Source organism: Arachis hypogaea, chromosome 18 (genome assembly GCF_003086295.3).
Source record: "Arachis hypogaea cultivar Tifrunner chromosome 18, arahy.Tifrunner.gnm2.J5K5, whole genome shotgun sequence".
In the NCBI taxonomy this organism is placed as follows: domain Eukaryota; kingdom Viridiplantae; phylum Streptophyta; class Magnoliopsida; order Fabales; family Fabaceae; genus Arachis; species Arachis hypogaea.
Genome location: NC_092053.1, coordinates 3,450,487 through 3,467,654, shown reverse-complemented (window position 1 = coordinate 3,467,654; position 17,168 = coordinate 3,450,487). Strand labels below are relative to the sequence as shown.

The window sequence follows — 17,168 nt, the reverse complement described above, 5'->3', positions numbered from 1 at the left end:
AAGAGATTTATTAACTTATTATCTTAATATTTTTGAATTAGATATAATATCTTTTTGTTTTATATTCTCTCACTCGATTCCTCTCTAAAATCTTTTCGGTGGTCGATAATTCCTTAAAGCGGCCAACATATTTGAATTAGTTATTGACACTTTTTCTATAGGCAACTACTCCCATGAAGATGCCAAAAACATCTTCTCATGATGATCCTTATTTAAAAAGTGTAACTTATTTATTTAGCAACACTTTAAATAAAGGTAACACTTTTACTTCAAATAAAATCAAGCCCTACAATTTATCATCCAATAGTCAAAATGATATATCTTCACATGATGATAATCATTAAATCTTCATTGGAGTAGGTACCTTTTCTATATACCTGATCGCGGCCTAATTTCTATATATTTATTTGGCTTAATACCAACAAAGCATGTTCCTATTGTGAGTTGTGACAAACGTAGGATTAAGACCGTGGATGCAATTCAAATGTTATTAAATAATCCTAAAAGCTCTTCAGGTCTTTTGTTTGTCAGTTAATTACAATCAAGTTAGATAGAAATAAATTTTTATATTTTGTATGTAATTAGTGAATTAAAATAAATATAATTTTATATTTAAAATAAATTAAAATAGAAAAGAAAAACTAAGAGAGTAGAAAACACTTTAGTAAAAGATTGGAAAGCTAAAAATTAAACTTCTAATGTATTTCAATGATCTTTTTTTGAAAATAGTGTTATGGAAGTTTTCAACAAATATAAGAAAAACAAGAATTTCAAATAACTAGAAGCCAAGGAAAGGAGGCAACACTCAACCAGTTCTATTGGTTTTACAAGATTTGTCACACTTGCTAGAAGAGTCATTAGGCAAGGTGAGTTAGAGAATTTATGAAAATAAGGATCTTTAGTTCATGGAACTTGAGCACTTGAGAGGGAATGATGATTGAAAATATGTGACTTTTAGAAAACTATGATTTTTTAATTTTTAATAAACTATTCCTAATTTTTTATTTGCCGTTTATTTTCCACCAAGTGAAAATTAGTCCACAAAAAGTTACAAGTCATTTGACTTATGTGGACCTTGTATCAGAGTAAAAGACACATCTCCATACTCTAATAACATTTATCTATTTTCCAAGGGATGTGTTTACTTAGAAGAAACTCAAAACCCAGAAAATGTGTATAAAGAAATTCAGAAGAATATTAAAACTAAAAGAAAAAAAAAAATCATAAGCAGAACTTTAAATTCAATAAACATTCCAAAATTTGAAGTGACAAGCTGTAGTCTTCTGGCAAATAATAAACATTTAAAGATAACAACTCTTTAAGACTTTAACTATGTGACAATTCAGAAACCAAATTAGAAAGCCATCCAAACCTCCTGAGTATAATAACTATGAATATGAAAAATTTTAAAACTGCAGATTCATCCCTCTTAACATGTATGGACAAAGTGAGGGAGTTAATTGCTCTTGTCGACTCCAAGCCTCAGACGGAAATCCTCCTCCATGCGAGGAAGGCCATCGCGCAACTTGATTTTCGGTTCCCATCCCAACAATTCCTTTGCCTGTGTTATGTCCGGTTTCCTCTGTCGTGGATCATCCGGGGTGTTCTCCACCATCTTGATCTCCACTTTTGGATTAATAAGCTGCAAAGCATGCATAAAGCATTAACAATTTTGCATTCTCTTTGCAGATAAACATATAGATGAAATGTGTTAATTTGGTATTGTGCTCATATAAGTCCTTAAGATCAAAACAATTTTGTAAATCATACTAGGAGAGATGAAGGCTACTAATACAAAAGGGTAAAACATCTTAAAAACTAACCTCCTTCACTGTCTCAGCAAGTTCAACCATTGTAAATTCACCTGAAAATGTAAGCATACTCAAATAAGTAACTGAGGCTAAATAAAGGTAAAAGTGAGTGGTATTCAAATATAGGCCTCTCAATATAACTCTTACCTGGGTTTCCAAGGTTGATTGGTCCGGTGTTCGGTCCTTCCATGAGACGGATAAGGCCATCAACCTAAGGCATTTCACAAAATAAATATAAGCAGATTCCTGGTTTTAATACAACAATTAAAACAGATTCAGGTACATACCATGTCTGAGACGTAGCAGAAACTGCGAGTTTGTGTCCCTGGAGATTGGACTGTCAAGGGTTCACCACTATAAAACAACAATAATTACTGATTAGGCAGAAACGAACCAGAATGGAGGGAAGAAAAATGAAGAATTAAGTTAGGCAATACCGAAGTGCCTGAGCAATGAAGTTGCTAACAACACGTCCATCATCAATGTTCATGCGCGGTCCATACGTGTTAAAGATTCTTGCAATGCGTATTTCTACGGTTGAAGATGAAGAAGAAAAACATCTCAAGGAGTGAAGTCTCTTTGGTAAATTTATACCAGACATATGTCATAAAAGACCAATAATTGAAGACAAGAAATTACCTAGCCCGTGCTGCCTATGATAATCAAACATCAAAGTCTCAGCCACACGCTTCCCCTCATCGTAGCAGCTACGAACTCCTGTTATTAACATATATTAAGTCCTCAGTCTATGTCTACATGAATATGCATAAAAGAAATTATCTGCCTCAATAAGGTGAGCCTTCATTAAGGAGCAAATGAAGGGTGGGGATATAAAACAATTAAAGGAAAAATTCCCGGAAAACTCATCAAAGGAATTAGAAGCGAGTTCATAAATTGAAGAGGAAATTACTAACACATAGGATTAACATTTAAGAAGCCAAGGTAAAAGTTAAGGCCAGGAAAAAGGAAATTACCAATAGGGTTAACATTTCCCCAGTAGCTTTCAGGTTGGGGGTGCACAAGAGGATCACCATAAACCTCAGAAGTTGATGTAAGTAAAATCCTGGCAAAAAAATTAGAACCAATTAAGAACAACTTATAGCAGCATTTGAGGTTACGTTGAAAATATAAAAGAAATCCAAACCTTGCTCCAACTCGCTTTGCAAGCCCAAGCATGTTCAGTGTTCCAATCACATTTGTCTTTATTGTCTGTAAAGTTATTATTCCCTTACAAATTAGAAAGTCTTTCAAGGTATGACCGGTAGAGAAAAATGTTCAATTAAAGATGCATGACAGGAGCTTGGTGATGAACTAGAAAGCAAATTCTTCAGCCTTTACAGGATGGTTAAAGAGACAAAAGAAGACCTCAAAACGATACCTTCACAGGATTGTATTTGTAGAAAATAGGAGATGCTGGGCATGCAAGATGATAGATCTGATCAACCTCAATCAACAATGGCTCCGTAACATCTATGATGGGATCAAACGAAAATGTGCATCAGTGTCACTGGTTTACTAACAGATTTAAAGGAAAAGCAGAACATGCTATAATAAGCACAAGTCTCGGATAGTTGATAATAGAATAGTAGATGAGATAATACCATGACGGATAAGCTCAAATCTTGGATGACCAATCCATTTTTTGAGATTGTCCTTGGATCCAGTGAAGTAGTTATCAGCAACAATGACCTGGTTAAAGACAAGGTTATTGTGGCAGAACTTCGTTAAATCACACATTGTCCTATTTGCTTTATCATAATTTATTTCATATAAGATGATAGGAAGTTATTTCATTTATTTAGAATTATTTAAACATGAATAAAAATTCTTTAAGTGTAACATGCTGACCTCATTTTTTTCATTTTCCATCAATCTGTCAACCAGGTGAGACCCGATGAATCCAGCTCCTCCAGTGACCAATATTCTCATGTTGGACTGTAATCAAGAAGGAATAATAAATTAATAATAGGTAAAGGTAAAACACGGCATCGATCGAGGTAAAAAGATGTTTCTGTGAAATTAGTGATTGGGGTAAAGCTTATAGCCAAACACCAAATACAAATTGGATCAAAGATGCATAATTCACCTCTCATATACATAATCCAGAAGCATAGATACAACAATGAATATAAAAACAGAAAGGGAAAAAAAAACACTGAATACAGTTAGTATACAGTATACTGTCTATACTGATCTGTTTACAGTATCAATGTGTGACTTAGAAACAGACTTGTAAACAACAATTGATTCATTGTATCATTAACTAATTATGGTCACATCATATTCAACATATGGGGAAGAAAAAGACATAACATAAACCAAATCTTCAATCAATAAAATTCTAGCATTATGAGTTATATATAATTAAATAATGCAATCAACATGATGATCACAGTGACTTGTTTGCAACAAAAGAACATGAATTTAAAACTATTAAGTAAGCTGGAAGTTCGAATCAATCAACGATGCAATGGCTCACCTGAAAGAATTTGGAGAAACGCAAGGGAGATGGCAGAGGTGGCTGCTTTGTTGATGTTTGGTGATCTCCATTAGAAGAATTGTTTGCCATTGTCAGAGACCTTCAAAAATCAAAATCCTGCAAAATAAAAAAAGTTCTGGTGGATAAATAACATTCACAATCCAAATAATCTGGCTTTAAAAAAAGAAGAAGAAAAGAACAGGAACTGAACCTGATGAATAATAGGTCTAGAAAATTAGCAACACAAAACCCTAACCACTCTTCTGATACAAGCATAGAATGTTAATACACCCATTTATATATAGACAGGAATAAATTAAGATTCCCCACCAAACGGTGAATTTAAAAGGGAATAAAAACATTTATGAATATGAAAAATATAGAAATTTGGAAGAAAAACAATTGAGTAATGGAATCCTTGAAAGTCACGGAAAGTAGGAGGAAGACATAATGAAAGCACCCAGGCAACGACACAGTAATGGAAATCACACCAAACTAATATTCTGAAGTAAACATTCAGAAAAGGGGAAAAAATAAATAAAAATAACGAATAAAACGCAACCAACAGAAGCCCCACATTGAAATTTGTGCCTTTGACTAGTCTGTATAAAATAAAGGGTGTGAAATTACCCGACTAATGAGAAATTGAGGTGTTGATGGTGGGAGAGATCACGGATGAGAGTAAGTGAAAGTGAAAGGATCAAACTAGTTGGAGTGTGAAGAACGAAAGCGAATATGCTCTGTTGCTGCATGCGTATGTGAAGTACAACGTTACTATATAATGGCCTGCCACGTCATTTGTGATGACGGTTATTGGACCAACGTGGACCCCATGTTTTCTACCGAATTCAATCCAAATTTTAATCTCTCTATATTAATTAAAAAAGATAAGAATTTATGTTTCAATATTATCAATTATCCGCAACAATATTTTGATTCAAAAAATTTTTAAAAATATTTTTCTCAATATATAATTAATAGTCCGGTTACAATAATAATATTAATACCAAGTCAATAGCATGCGTTACTGATTTTGTTCTTGTTTAGCCTTGGTATCTTTTCTTAAATTTTAAAATCAAATATTTAAGTACATGAAACTCAGATTTAGATAACTTTTGTTAAAAACGATTGATTTATTTAAATTCAATTTTAATCTTATCTAATATCTTATCTTCTTTTCCGCCTTAATAATCATATCATCTCAGTATCAACATTTCAATTTTAAGTTAACTCGTTTTAACAAGTTAACATTAACATAAGCGGACTATATCATAAAAATGATTATACACAGCTTGGACTTTAATTTCATTTGTACAAAGCATATAATTTACATGATATCTCATACAAATTAATCTCGCTATTGGGATTGTTCCACTGAACAAGTTCTTTCATGCACTCTTCAATTTGCATCACCTCTTGCATAATAGTCTTCAAGCAAAAACCCAAAGCACTCAAACTCAGCACAATTTGGCTCTTCAACTCTTTCTCATTTTCACCATCATACAAGCTCTCAACAACACTTGTTGACCTTTGAAGAAAAGAGTCTATCTTATTCTCTATTCCTTCCTTGCCCAAAATAGAAAGCATCCATGCATCACACTTGGTTGACTTTCCATGTTCAAGATCACTAGAGATTCTCTTTCTCTCAATCTCCTCCTCAAGAATCTTAAGAGATTTCATTCTAGATATTTCCTCCAAATGTTGGATTGAAGAGCAAATCAACTCCTTAATGTGTCCAAGTTCATCTTGTAGCATGTTCACATCCTCTTTCTCATCATATATCTCATCCTCCATATGAAATTCTTGTTGGATAAACTTCAATGCATGATCTCCAAAGTGCAAGAGATCCACCAAATTTGACAATGATCCCAAAAGCTTATTATAACACTCTTTATGAAATTTTAAGAACCAGAAATTAGGCTCAATCTCTGCTTCCACCACAAACTTCCTTAGCTCATTAACTTGCATTCTAAACTTTCTTATGTTATCTTCCAAATCAGTTTTGCCTGCAACTCCAATTAGGCCTAATGACCCAATGGACTCACCAATTGTGACCAAACTTTGAGAGAGCCCAACTTTGGCTAAAGTAGAAGCCCTTTTGGGCATGAATATTAGGTCCACAAAAATAGAACATAAAAGCCCAATAAAAGTTTCAATGATTCTTGCAATGGCAAATTCGCTTGGTGGGCCAAAGTTTTTCCTACCAAGGATTAGAACAGCCCCAATAACCGCAGATATTCCACCTGCTGGGCCATACATTCGGCTTCTCTGAAGGATGCTTGCAAAAACAAACCACGGAAGGAGAGAAACAAATCTAATGGGCAAAAATTTCTCAAAGACAAAACAGCCCAAAACTCCATACACAGTTCCTAACACTGTCCCTTGGGCCTTTACATTTGCTGCTCTGAATGTGGGCTCCCTTCCTGAAACATAGCTAACTGCAACAGGAAGCCCGGCCCAGAACCCATTCTCTTTGCTGTAGGTTAATCCCATGAACACTGCAAGGCCCAATGAGATTGAAAATTTAATTGCTGGAACAAGGTTTGTGTTTCCCATTATTATGGCCCAGTAGTTAGAGCAGTTTCCTTTACTGTTTGGGGAAATTTGAGCTTTGTCTTTGTGTACAACACAAGACGTAGTAGTGAAGGATGTGTTGTGAAGGAGTTTGGCACAAAATAAGAAGAAATAAGTGGGTAAATCTTGGTGGGTTGTTGGCATGGTATGAAATGATTGGAGGAAATTTGTTGTGGCTTTTGTGCTTGATTCAGGAACAGTTAGGGAAGCCCCATGTTTTGTGGTTAAGGTAACATGTTCCTCTAGTGTACTAAGGCCATGTTTAAGGTCTTCATTGAGAATAACAATGTTGACTGGGAATGAGTTGGTACTTTTCAAAGCCAATTCCATCCCTCTGAGGTTGGTATCTATCTGTTGAAGCCTCTTCATTGGGACCCAGCAATGCAACCTGAAAACCTTAAGTAGAGGTGTCTCCCACCGTATGCTATCCTGTTCAAAATGGAATACACATAATAAGATTTTATTTTTAAATAAATTTATCAATTATTTTTACCTGAAGTTGATAGCTGAACTTACTTGACGGCCAACGATTGCTTGAAAGAGCTTGGTTTGAGTAGTTACGAAAGAGTTAGCATGAGTGACTAATGCATGTGAAGATGCAGAATTGATGTCATCCTCGCATATTACCTTTATTAGCACTTGCATTCTCTTCAACATACTCTTCCTTAATACCTTGTAATTTCTCTTTACCTGCACGTACAGCTTATATTATTTATGTTAATTTTTATGACTAATTGTATCTGAATACAAAGAATATGAATGATTATATATCTAACAATAACCTCAGAAGTCGCAAGACGAGGATAGGGAAGAAGCAAAGCAAGAAGGCTAGCGATGACGCCAAGTGCAGTACTTGCAGCCAAGCGTAAAGGGTGCATGAGAGGATCGGTGTGGACTCCATTAGCATAACCTGTCACATAAACAAGCACTATTTGACCAAGCGATATTCTCTTTGCCAACAAATGCGTTGACCGATCCGAAGGAAGAACCACCACAAAGGCAGCGACAGCGACCGCGACAGCGGTGGTGGCATTGGACAAGCGGGCTGGGTGCACAGCCCAGAGGGTGAGCATGGCGGGGCCGATGGCTTGGATGGTGGCGTAGAGGGCGAGCCAGCATGCTCGAAAGGTGTCTCCGAAGGTGGCGTCGTTGATGATGATGAGAACGAGAGAGACGTATGAGAATGCAGGGAAGGTTATGAGGGTTTGAATGGAGGGTGGGCCCAAGAGGGTAACGGAGCCCACTATGGTGCATGCTAGGGCGGTTCTGAAGGCTGAGGCTAGGCATGCTTGCCATAATGCTGGGAATTGGAACCGTGCCATGTCTCTAATTCTTCAATATTATTATTGTCTTACAAACTTAGTATATATAATGAGATTAGAGGCACCATGCATGAAGTAGTGGATGTGTACGTGGGGCATTTCTTAGGTAGTGGAGTAATGTTTAAACAGAAAAATTTTTTTATATTGTCTTTAATAAATATTTTATTAATTTATATTTGTAAATTTTACAAAAAATATAGGTATAAATTATATTAATTTATATGTATAAATTCTGATAAATATAAGGTAGAAACTTAGATGCATTCGACTTCATGTGAAGTTGATACCGAAAAGCCGTTAAATGATTTGACTAAATTTTCATCTAACAGCTTTCAGGTATCAACTTCACGTGAAGTCGACTTCACCTGAGTTTTTATCTAAATATAAATATAAATTATATGTTTTATATTGTTGGTTAAATACTGACAAAAAAATAATATTTATTAGCCAGATAATATTACTCATGTTTAAAAATCAAATGTCTTTATATGAAATATTAATTAAAAATTTAGAGAAATTCACATATGCAATTAAACTGCTTAATCTAAGAGTCACCAAAAAAAAAAAAAACTGCTTAATCTAATATTTATTTACAATTATCATTTTTATACAATAATGTTGAAAATAAAATTGTTGGCTAAAACCTTGTTATACACTTAAACTTTCACTTTATACATAAAACATTTGTGTACAATAATCATAACTTGTGTTTATATTTTTTTTTTCTGAAAAACTAATGGAAATTATATATAAAATTTTGAATACAATATTATCCTCGTATATATAAATAGTAAATCTTATCTTTATATTTTGTCTTTTTGGAATCTCCTGCTAGTAAACTTGCACCAATGAGGAAACCATTTTCCTTTGTCTGAAATAAAATGAGAATAAGCTTTGTAGATCGAAGAAACAACTGAAACCGTGCCAAAAGTTAAGTATAAGAAACCAATTATTTGGCTACCAATATTTTGCTAATTTTCTGCCAATTTCTGCCAAATATTTGGACTCTAATGGAAAATACCATTTTGATTTTTGATAGTATTGGGTGGTTATGTTTCTTGTAACGTACATATTTTTTAACAATCCCGCTAGGTTATCAACAGCATTTCTGCCAACTTTTGCCAACTCTTATTTATAATTCTGTTTAATGGAAGTATCTTTGTGAATGTGTCTAATAAAAATATTTTTTTTATGACTGTGTTTAATAGAAATGTCTTTATAGCTGTATTTTCTAGATGTGTCTCTTTATATATATGTTTAAAATATAATAATTAATTATTATTGGTAATAAGTTAGTAGATAATATGTTGGTACCTTATACTTTTCCATTTTTTAATTAATGACAACATTTTAAAGCCTATGTAGTATATGGTTACGATAGATGTAGGAACCAATTTAATTATTTGCTTATACATACTGGTGAGTTATAATAAGGTCTCATAAGAAGACAAAGATGAACCTAATTATGTCATGTTCAGAATAGTATAAAAAATTAGACAATATCTAAAACTGTATATAGTAAGAGTGGTTATGCGCTTTGTTAGAGTTAGTGGCATTGGGTTCAACAATGCTGAGACTAAGAACCAGAAGTTTCCTGGCAAATAAAGGAATCGGCCATGGAAGTGGGATTTTCATAGATATCCACTCAGATTGACTTCCGTTCCAGAATTGTACTGGAACCTTTCCCTTCGCAACGATGAAGGGTCACATGGCCCACACCAAATTAAATTCAGCAATGAGATTGCATGTCCCCTTTGATGATTAAGCAACAAATATCACATCAATGAATAATGTTTCATTCGTTAAGATTTTATATTGACCCATAGAATGTAATAAACAATATTTATTATTTTTAATTAATATTTAGTCAATATTTTAAATATTAAATATTAAATTTTAAATTCTAAATTTTAATAATATAAGAAATAAAGTATTAGCTAATATTGATCAAAATATTAACTTTTTAATATTTAGATAGCTAATATTTTTATTAATATTAACTAATATTTTAAATTAATATTTTATTTTTATATTATTAAAATTTAAAATCTAATATTTAGAATAAAATTTAGAATTAGTCAAATGTTAATCAATTTTATTAATGATATAATATTACTCTTTTTAAAACATATATTTAGTATTTCATAAAAAATATTATACAATTATAAATAATTTTAATTATTTATTTATTATAAATTTAATTATTTTATTATAACAAATTTTATTATTTTAATAATTGGTTATTTAGTTAAAAAATATGAAATATGGTTATAAAATATATATTAACTTATTTTTAATGTAGAGGAAAAACTTAGTTTATGGAAAGCAAAGATTTTCAATAAAGCAGGGAAGTTGGTCCTTATTAAGTCTGTTATCAATAGCTTACCTGTCTATTATCTGAGTTTGTATAAAATGCCAGTTGCGGTAGCGAAAAAATTAATTTCATTGCAACGGAAATTCTTTTGGGAGAAGGACGATGGAAGAGTTGGGTTAGCCCTTGTAAAGTGGGAGTTGATACAAGTACCGAAGAAACTAGGAGGGCTAGGAGTGGGAGATGCCATGATTCACAACACCGTCTTATTGTTTAAGTGGTGGTGGAGGATCTCTAAGAAAAACTGCCCATTATGGTAGAAGGTTGTGTGCTCGTACAATAATCTGAACCCAAGCCAGTTGCTATCTACTTAAGTTCTACCAGCAAAAGGGGGCGTGAAAAGACATAATGTAACCTGCAAATAAAAAAGCACATTGCCAGACAGAAAATGATTGATGGACTTGCTATGGAAGTAGGAGATAGTAGACTAACCAGATTTTGGGAGGATACATGACTACAGTCAGAAAAGTTGAAAGATTCCTTTTCTGAGGCTTTTCTTGGTTTCAAATAACAAAGGATCTGTAATTGGGGACTGTGGGTTTTGGATGAGATAGAATGGGTGTGGAACTTCCAATGGAGGAGAGAACTCCGCCAATGGGAGATTGATAGTTTGAATCAAATACTCGATATATTGCACGATGTAAGATTGATAGCAAGTGTACAAGATAGAGTGGTGTGAAAATTTGACAAGGAAGGCGTTTATACTACTAACTCATTTGTGCAGGTCTTGCATGAACATACTTTGACAGATGATATCCTTTGATATAAGTACACAAATGAAATCTGAAAAGGACTAGTGCCCCCTCGAGTTGAGTTGTTTACTTGGTTTGTGCTAGTAGGCCGAGTAAATACAAAGGATCGATTGAGTAGATTTGGAATTATTGATCAGAATGACAATATTTGTGTCATGTGTAACAAGGAATTTGAAAATGTGCAACATTTGTTTGTTACGTGTGAGTATGCTTGGCAGGTATGGTACGCATGGATTACTCATGCGGGTCGGGTTTGGTGCATCCCAGGATCCATTAGAAAACACTTTGAGAGTTGGAAGACGATACCGTTGAAAAAAGAGGAGCGCAAAACATGGTTACTAGGATTTTTCTTCTAGATATGGAATATCATGTTGTGTAGGAATGAACTTATTTAAATATAAATTCATTGATAGATCTTTGAAACAAATTCATGTTGTTGATGGCCATACTGAAAATGATATAGGAGATGCTATGTTTTTATTTCCTGTTTGTATACTCCACTTAGTCTGTTGAGTCTGTTATGACTTTCAAAAAAAAAACTTATTTTTAATGTATATAAAATATGGTTTAATTTTGTATAAATGAAAAAATTTTAAGGTTAATAGAATTTATTATTTTTTATCAATATTTTTAGTTATTAGTCCAATTTTTTTAGTCTAGTAATTTAATAATATATTTTTAGTCTACACTTTAAATATTGTTGACTAATTACTAGCTAAAAATAATAAATTCTGTTAATTCTCTAATATTTTTATATAAAAAAAATTGTTAAATAAAACCTATAACATGTCGTCATCTCCAACAAATCAAATTACAATATAATATGGCAACACTATTAGTAATGCATGCTTTTGTATGTTAACTTTCTATGCTGACGAAATAAAATTGAGTTTGAGCTTGTATTTTTTATTTGAGGGAACACAGGAGGACCACACCCACACCCATACCCACCAAGATCATTGTTTCTACTTTCTTGGATTGGATCGTGGATGACGCTAGCGCTCTACAAAATTTAATAATTTATTTACGCTTATAAAGGTTTTCTTGGAAACTTAGAAGCAAACCCTCCTATCACATGACCATAATACGTCTCACGTAGGTGGAAATCCTATGTAAGAAAGTAGTGCATCTTTGTCTTATTTTACGCTATAAAATATAAAATACGAATACTATATAGTTTTTCTCCAAATTAAGTGGTGTATTATAGTCTTGAATATTCATTCTCACCCACATTCTTTTTATTTTTTATTGGTTTATAGTAAGTGTCTCTTCTGGATTTGCACTATTCAGACAATGAATATAGCTGTGTCATGCTGCTGCCAGTTTCTGAGATTCTGAGATAAACAAGTGAGATGAGGGACAATGTAAATTAGGGTGATAATGAGTGTTGATAGTAACATGCACATACATAAGGCTCTGTATTTGGGACAGTTTATTTCTTAAAATAGGAAGTGCAGAATTTTAGTGATTTCCTGGTGCATAATGGGAAAATATCAATATTATCCATATGATTCTTTCCTGAGATTCCAGTGAACATTCCACTAAATCTGTCACCAGACTCATCCATGCTCCCAATTGCAAATTTACTTATAATGTATTACTTTCAAAATATTGGATTATAACAATTAAATAAGAGTCGGTTTTAAATCAGAAAAACGTGTCTCTGACATTACACAATGTGACTAAGACTTGTTAGAGGACAAAACTAATATGAAGCAAATACAAAAGTTCAGTAAAAGAAATTTGTTATATAAGCTAAATTCTGCTAAATGTATGAGGAAACATTAACCTCGTGCATAAGGAAAATCTCATTAGCAATATCACAATCTCAACTACCAAAAAAAAAAAAAAAAAAAAAACTTTATCATTTTCTCAGTGTTTGTTATCCTTTCTCTCAGCTCCTCCACAGAACTTCAGCATAACGTTAGAACAAAAACAGAACACCCCCAACATGCACCAAATCTCAACCGAGTTTTTCTAAATCGTTTTCTTATTGCTAACATAAATATAGAGGACTACAGAATACAATAACTGAAGAAGCATTTTTTTTTTCCCTGACTTAAGGAATCTTTGATAATTGCTAAGTAATTCCATATCTATATTGCAACCGATAACTATACATCGTTAACTGTTTGGACAATGCCACACACTAAGAAGATTTACACAACCAGCAAAAGGAAACTGATTTGGCCAGCACTCTTTGCATTATGATGAGAGGAAATGGTGACTACCGGCATCATACATAACAAATCCAAGAGATATGAAAACCCAAAATATGAGAAAACCTATGAGAATGGTTCTCAACAACTGCTCATAGTTACCAAACGAATGATCTTCGGATTCATTGGAACGATGCAAATGCAATGATGTTGAATCCTCATTGTCACTATCACTAATACCTCCCACATTATCTCCCCTGCTGGTCCCTGCTGTATGAGGTTGCAGCATTCTACCATTGCCAATTTCAGAGCATTCTGAGCAAGTGCAGCAGCCTCCGAGATATGATGGCAGTGCTGGAAGATTATCAGTAAGAACCTTATGATACATCTTCCCTTCCATTTTCAACTTTTTCCGAGTTGTAGGCTCCAAACTCTTGACAGAAATGAACAAATTAAGATTGTTTAGTAACACCCCGTTTCACATGCTATACTGTGTTAAATTCAACAGATAAGAAACTGAAAATATGATATTATGTAGATGGGTGTTTCACATGAAAATGTAAAATTGCAATTAATCTAAACAATTCATTCAAGATCCATACATTTGAAGACCATCAACCTGATGCAGCTTCTCTTACTACTTTCTAAGTCAATTTAGGCTGATGAAAGAGACAGGAGAGCCTACCTGGATAAAGCTCTGGGCAGTAAAATTAAGAACTTCTGGGAGTCGTATGACAAACAAACAACCAAGACGATTTGGGAAGTGCTCTTGCAGCAGCGAACAACAAGATTTCATCATTTGCATGGGAATTTTCAATGGAGATAACCCTTCACAGTCCACCAAGACAGTAATTTGGGGATTGTCTGCATCAACCAACTGCACGATTCCATGTTCTACATGTGATACTGAAATAACAAAGAGTGGATGCCATTAAACAAGGGCATAAAATTAATAAGCTAAAAAAACTGAGTTTACCCATGTTATGGAAATGAAAGGAGGGGAGAATCCTGCCCCAACTATTCAAAATACAGCATGTACAGAATGAGAAACATACCCACTGCCTGAGCAAATCGAGGTCTATCTTCAGATGCCAGTGTACTGCAAGCTAGCCCAAGCTTTACAATGAGGCAAGGTCTGTGCATCACATCATATCCATGCCAAAACACAACTTTTGACCACTTTTCCAGCTCTTCTTCAGTAAGAATTCTGTAAGCCTCTCGCCAACGTACGGTCTTTTTGATTGAGGTAAGGAAGCATGAAAAGTCATTATTAGAAGCTGCATAAAATCTTCGGAGCTCATCATTATTGATTCTGCATAAACACTACAAAATCATGGTCTGCAACAACCGGAGACACCAAGAACTATGATAGTTGTGAATAAGATTCTGTTCTGCAGATGTAGATAACCATAAAATACCTTTCTGGCAAACAAATCCCTTGACTTTCAAGCTCTTGAAAGAGTTGAGACAACCAATATTCAGATTCTAAAATTTTGGAATCTGTCGAGCACTGACTGCAGAAGCATGAAAAGAACAAGTAAGAAAGCTTGCAAGTAGAGCTAAATGATCAAGATACAAAAACCCGTAAAATAAAGTTCAAGTTTCATTTGACTAAGAACACAGCAACATGTTAATTCAAAGAAGCTGTAGTTATAAAAACACAACAATTCTGGGTTCAATATGCCTCACATATACATACATCATACAGGAGAAGATAAACGATTATTTGAGATAAGTTCTTCAAATTCTTATCCTAGCAAATAAAATTAGAGATACATACATTCTCTCTTTTCCTAAGTACAAACTTGTACCCGTCAAAAAAATAAAGCACAAAGGGTTAATAGACAAATAGATAAACCTGTGCATGAAGATATAGAGCGTTCATATACCTTGTATTCATATCAGCCTGCACAGGAGATAATTCTGAGGATTTTACTAAATCACTATGTGAATCAGTAACACAATCTGACTTTCCATCACTTAATTCTGATTGGTCAGAGAAAATTGTTGCAATTGAAAGGGCTAGTAGTGGTCTTGATAGGACCTGACAGAATAGAGAATTATATGTTTGCTCCATTAAAATGTAATCAAATACATTTTTTTATGAAAAAGTTCAGAAATCTAGAACAACAAACCTGCATACTTTCCACTAAACCTTTAAAGGGTGCCCATCTCTGAATCCATTGGAAAGGCGGATAACAGAGTATCTGGAGTGCCTGAAGGCCTTTCCATACAAATGGACATTTGCTTTTGGAGAACCTCCTTACAATCTCTAAAGCAGCAACTTTAAGCGCAAAAACTGTGATGCGGCCGACGGCACTGGTTCCAAAGTCACCATCAATCAGTGAAACAAGGTGCTGATGATATCTCAGCACAACAGATTTAGGGCGAGACAAAATCAGTGATTTTCTATATGATTTTTTCCCAGTTGCAACACTGCCTTGTTTGGGGTTCCTGGTCATGTTAGAATTAGAATAGTCCACCATGTCTCCCATGGAATCTGATGGCTAAGCAAGCTTCTGTGGCAGGCAAGCATGAAATTGAAAGTATATTGTCAAATACAACTCCATTAATCACAAAATTGTCTTCACAATTAGAAATATGTCTTGCCAATCCCTAATTTAAACTTGTTAAAGAAGCACAGCAATTAGCTTATTTCAGCTGCTGGAAGCAACCAAACATAAAGAACTTGAAGATCAAAATGATAACGAAGAGACATATATGTAAAGCAGCATTGCAACTTCAATTAGTTAGAAAACATGTTCAAACAATAATAGCACCTGCCAAAAGGTATAATAGGCTGATGAAAATAACGAATTTCACAAAATCAACCACAGTAGACTCAAGTCAACGAAGAAACACACTTGGTTTGATTCACGCAGGAACCAAAGCCACAATGATGCTAAATTCGTATGAAATTCTATAATTATAGTAATTATTCAAAGGTTAACCTGAAATTTGATCGGAAGCGATTACGAGGCCAAAAACATGGCTGCAGCAGAATCTGGAATCTGAGCTACGATAATTCAATAGCCGGTAGCCACTGCGGCGGCGCAGGTCGCACCTCATTCATTGTCAACCGTTCATCTCATCGGTCTATCTTTACCATGGACGGTGTCGATTTATCTTTTGGTGGATTGAATGGATTCTCCATTTATGGGCCTATAAAAAATTTTATATGGGTCCACCTCCTGGATTTTTTACATGTTTAAAAAAATACGAAAAGTCTAGAGGGCAGTAACTTTTTCAAATTCTAGTCAGCATGTAACCAGCAAAGAAAAGTGAATTATTAGATGAAATTTCACACCAATCTCACACCATCAAAATCATCATTGATGGCTATGTGATGGCTATAAATCACAAAAATTGCTGGTCCCTATCATTCCTCTTTATTTTATATATATATATAATCATTTAAAGTGTTAAAATAATTTTATCAATAATAGTTTTAATATATTATATTTATTAAGTTATTTTAATTTTAATTGAGTAAATATATCTAATATAAATTTTAAATATTATCATTAAAATTACCTTAATAAAATATTTTTAAAAAGTATAAACTTTATGGAGTGACAATATCCACAACTTATACTAGTTTTACTCTATAGCAGGTAACATCTTATTGGGCATATCATTATCACATTTGCGTTTGTGTTTGGGTGATTGATTTGATTCAATTACAATTATGTACAACTAA

At 33.7% G+C, this 17,168-nt stretch overlaps 3 protein-coding genes across 4 annotated transcripts; all 3 read right to left on the bottom strand.

Moving 5' to 3' along the window:
- Positions 1-1,224: 1,224 nt before the first annotated feature.
- LOC112769258 (UDP-glucuronic acid decarboxylase 5) lies at positions 1,225-5,046 on the bottom strand. Of its 2 annotated transcripts, none has more exons than XM_025813716.3 (13): positions 4,921-5,046; positions 4,291-4,407; positions 3,660-3,746; positions 3,413-3,500; positions 3,190-3,281; positions 2,956-3,020; positions 2,786-2,874; positions 2,451-2,528; positions 2,249-2,342; positions 2,099-2,165; positions 1,959-2,022; positions 1,824-1,864; positions 1,225-1,642 (listed from the first exon to the last, which is right to left on the bottom strand). In XM_025813716.3, the coding sequence occupies exons 2-13, from the start codon at positions 4,378-4,380 to the stop codon at positions 1,457-1,459; spliced, it is 1,041 nt and encodes a 346-aa protein (XP_025669501.1). In that variant the 5' UTR covers positions 4,381-4,407; positions 4,921-5,046; the 3' UTR covers positions 1,225-1,456. The 2 variants fall into 2 exon arrangements, with proteins under 2 accessions (XP_025669501.1, XP_025669499.1); XM_025813714.3 differs by having other exon boundaries at positions 4,502-4,922.
- Positions 5,047-5,559: 513 nt separating this feature from the next.
- On the bottom strand, positions 5,560-8,218 carry LOC112772945 (uncharacterized). The gene is made up of 3 exons (XM_025817970.3): positions 7,647-8,218; positions 7,381-7,554; positions 5,560-7,293 (listed from the first exon to the last, which is right to left on the bottom strand). Exons 1-3 carry the CDS (start codon positions 8,184-8,186, stop codon positions 5,596-5,598), a joined length of 2,412 nt encoding a protein of 803 aa, XP_025673755.1. The 5' UTR covers positions 8,187-8,218; the 3' UTR covers positions 5,560-5,595.
- Positions 8,219-13,281: 5,063 nt separating this feature from the next.
- LOC112771787 (uncharacterized) lies at positions 13,282-16,621 on the bottom strand. Its single transcript, XM_025816608.3, has 7 exons — positions 16,420-16,621; positions 15,604-15,987; positions 15,358-15,512; positions 14,887-14,982; positions 14,524-14,780; positions 14,154-14,374; positions 13,282-13,901 (listed from the first exon to the last, which is right to left on the bottom strand). The coding sequence occupies exons 2-7, from the start codon at positions 15,961-15,963 to the stop codon at positions 13,515-13,517; spliced, it is 1,476 nt and encodes a 491-aa protein (XP_025672393.1). The 5' UTR covers positions 15,964-15,987; positions 16,420-16,621; the 3' UTR covers positions 13,282-13,514.
- Between the last annotated feature and the right edge of the window lie 547 nt (positions 16,622-17,168).

Bases quoted from the DNA above. Each gene is read 5' to 3' on its own strand.
- LOC112769258 (XM_025813716.3), bottom strand. From the start codon at position 4,380: ATGGCAAACAATTCTTCTAATGGAGATCACCAAACATCAACAAAGCAG. The intron at 2,166-2,248 runs GTATTGCCTAAC...GTTGTTTTATAG, and splicing joins TTCATTGCTCAGGCACTTCG to TGGTGAACCCTTGACAGTCC. The intron at 1,865-1,958 runs GTAAGAGTTATA...TTACATTTTCAG, and splicing joins AATCAACCTTGGAAACCCAG to GTGAATTTACAATGGTTGAA.
- LOC112772945 (XM_025817970.3), bottom strand. From the start codon at position 8,186: ATGGCACGGTTCCAATTCCCAGCATTATGGCAAGCATGCCTAGCCTCA. The intron at 7,555-7,646 runs GTTATTGTTAGA...CTGTACGTGCAG, and splicing joins CTCGTCTTGCGACTTCTGAG to GTAAAGAGAAATTACAAGGT. The intron at 7,294-7,380 runs GTAAGTTCAGCT...CATTTTGAACAG, and splicing joins AAGCAATCGTTGGCCGTCAA to GATAGCATACGGTGGGAGAC.
- LOC112771787 (XM_025816608.3), bottom strand. From the start codon at position 15,963: ATGGGAGACATGGTGGACTATTCTAATTCTAACATGACCAGGAACCCC. The intron at 15,513-15,603 runs GTTTGTTGTTCT...CTATTCTGTCAG, and splicing joins GTTTAGTGGAAAGTATGCAG to GTCCTATCAAGACCACTACT. The intron at 14,983-15,357 runs GTATATGAACGC...ATGCTTCTGCAG, and splicing joins CAGGCTGATATGAATACAAG to TCAGTGCTCGACAGATTCCA.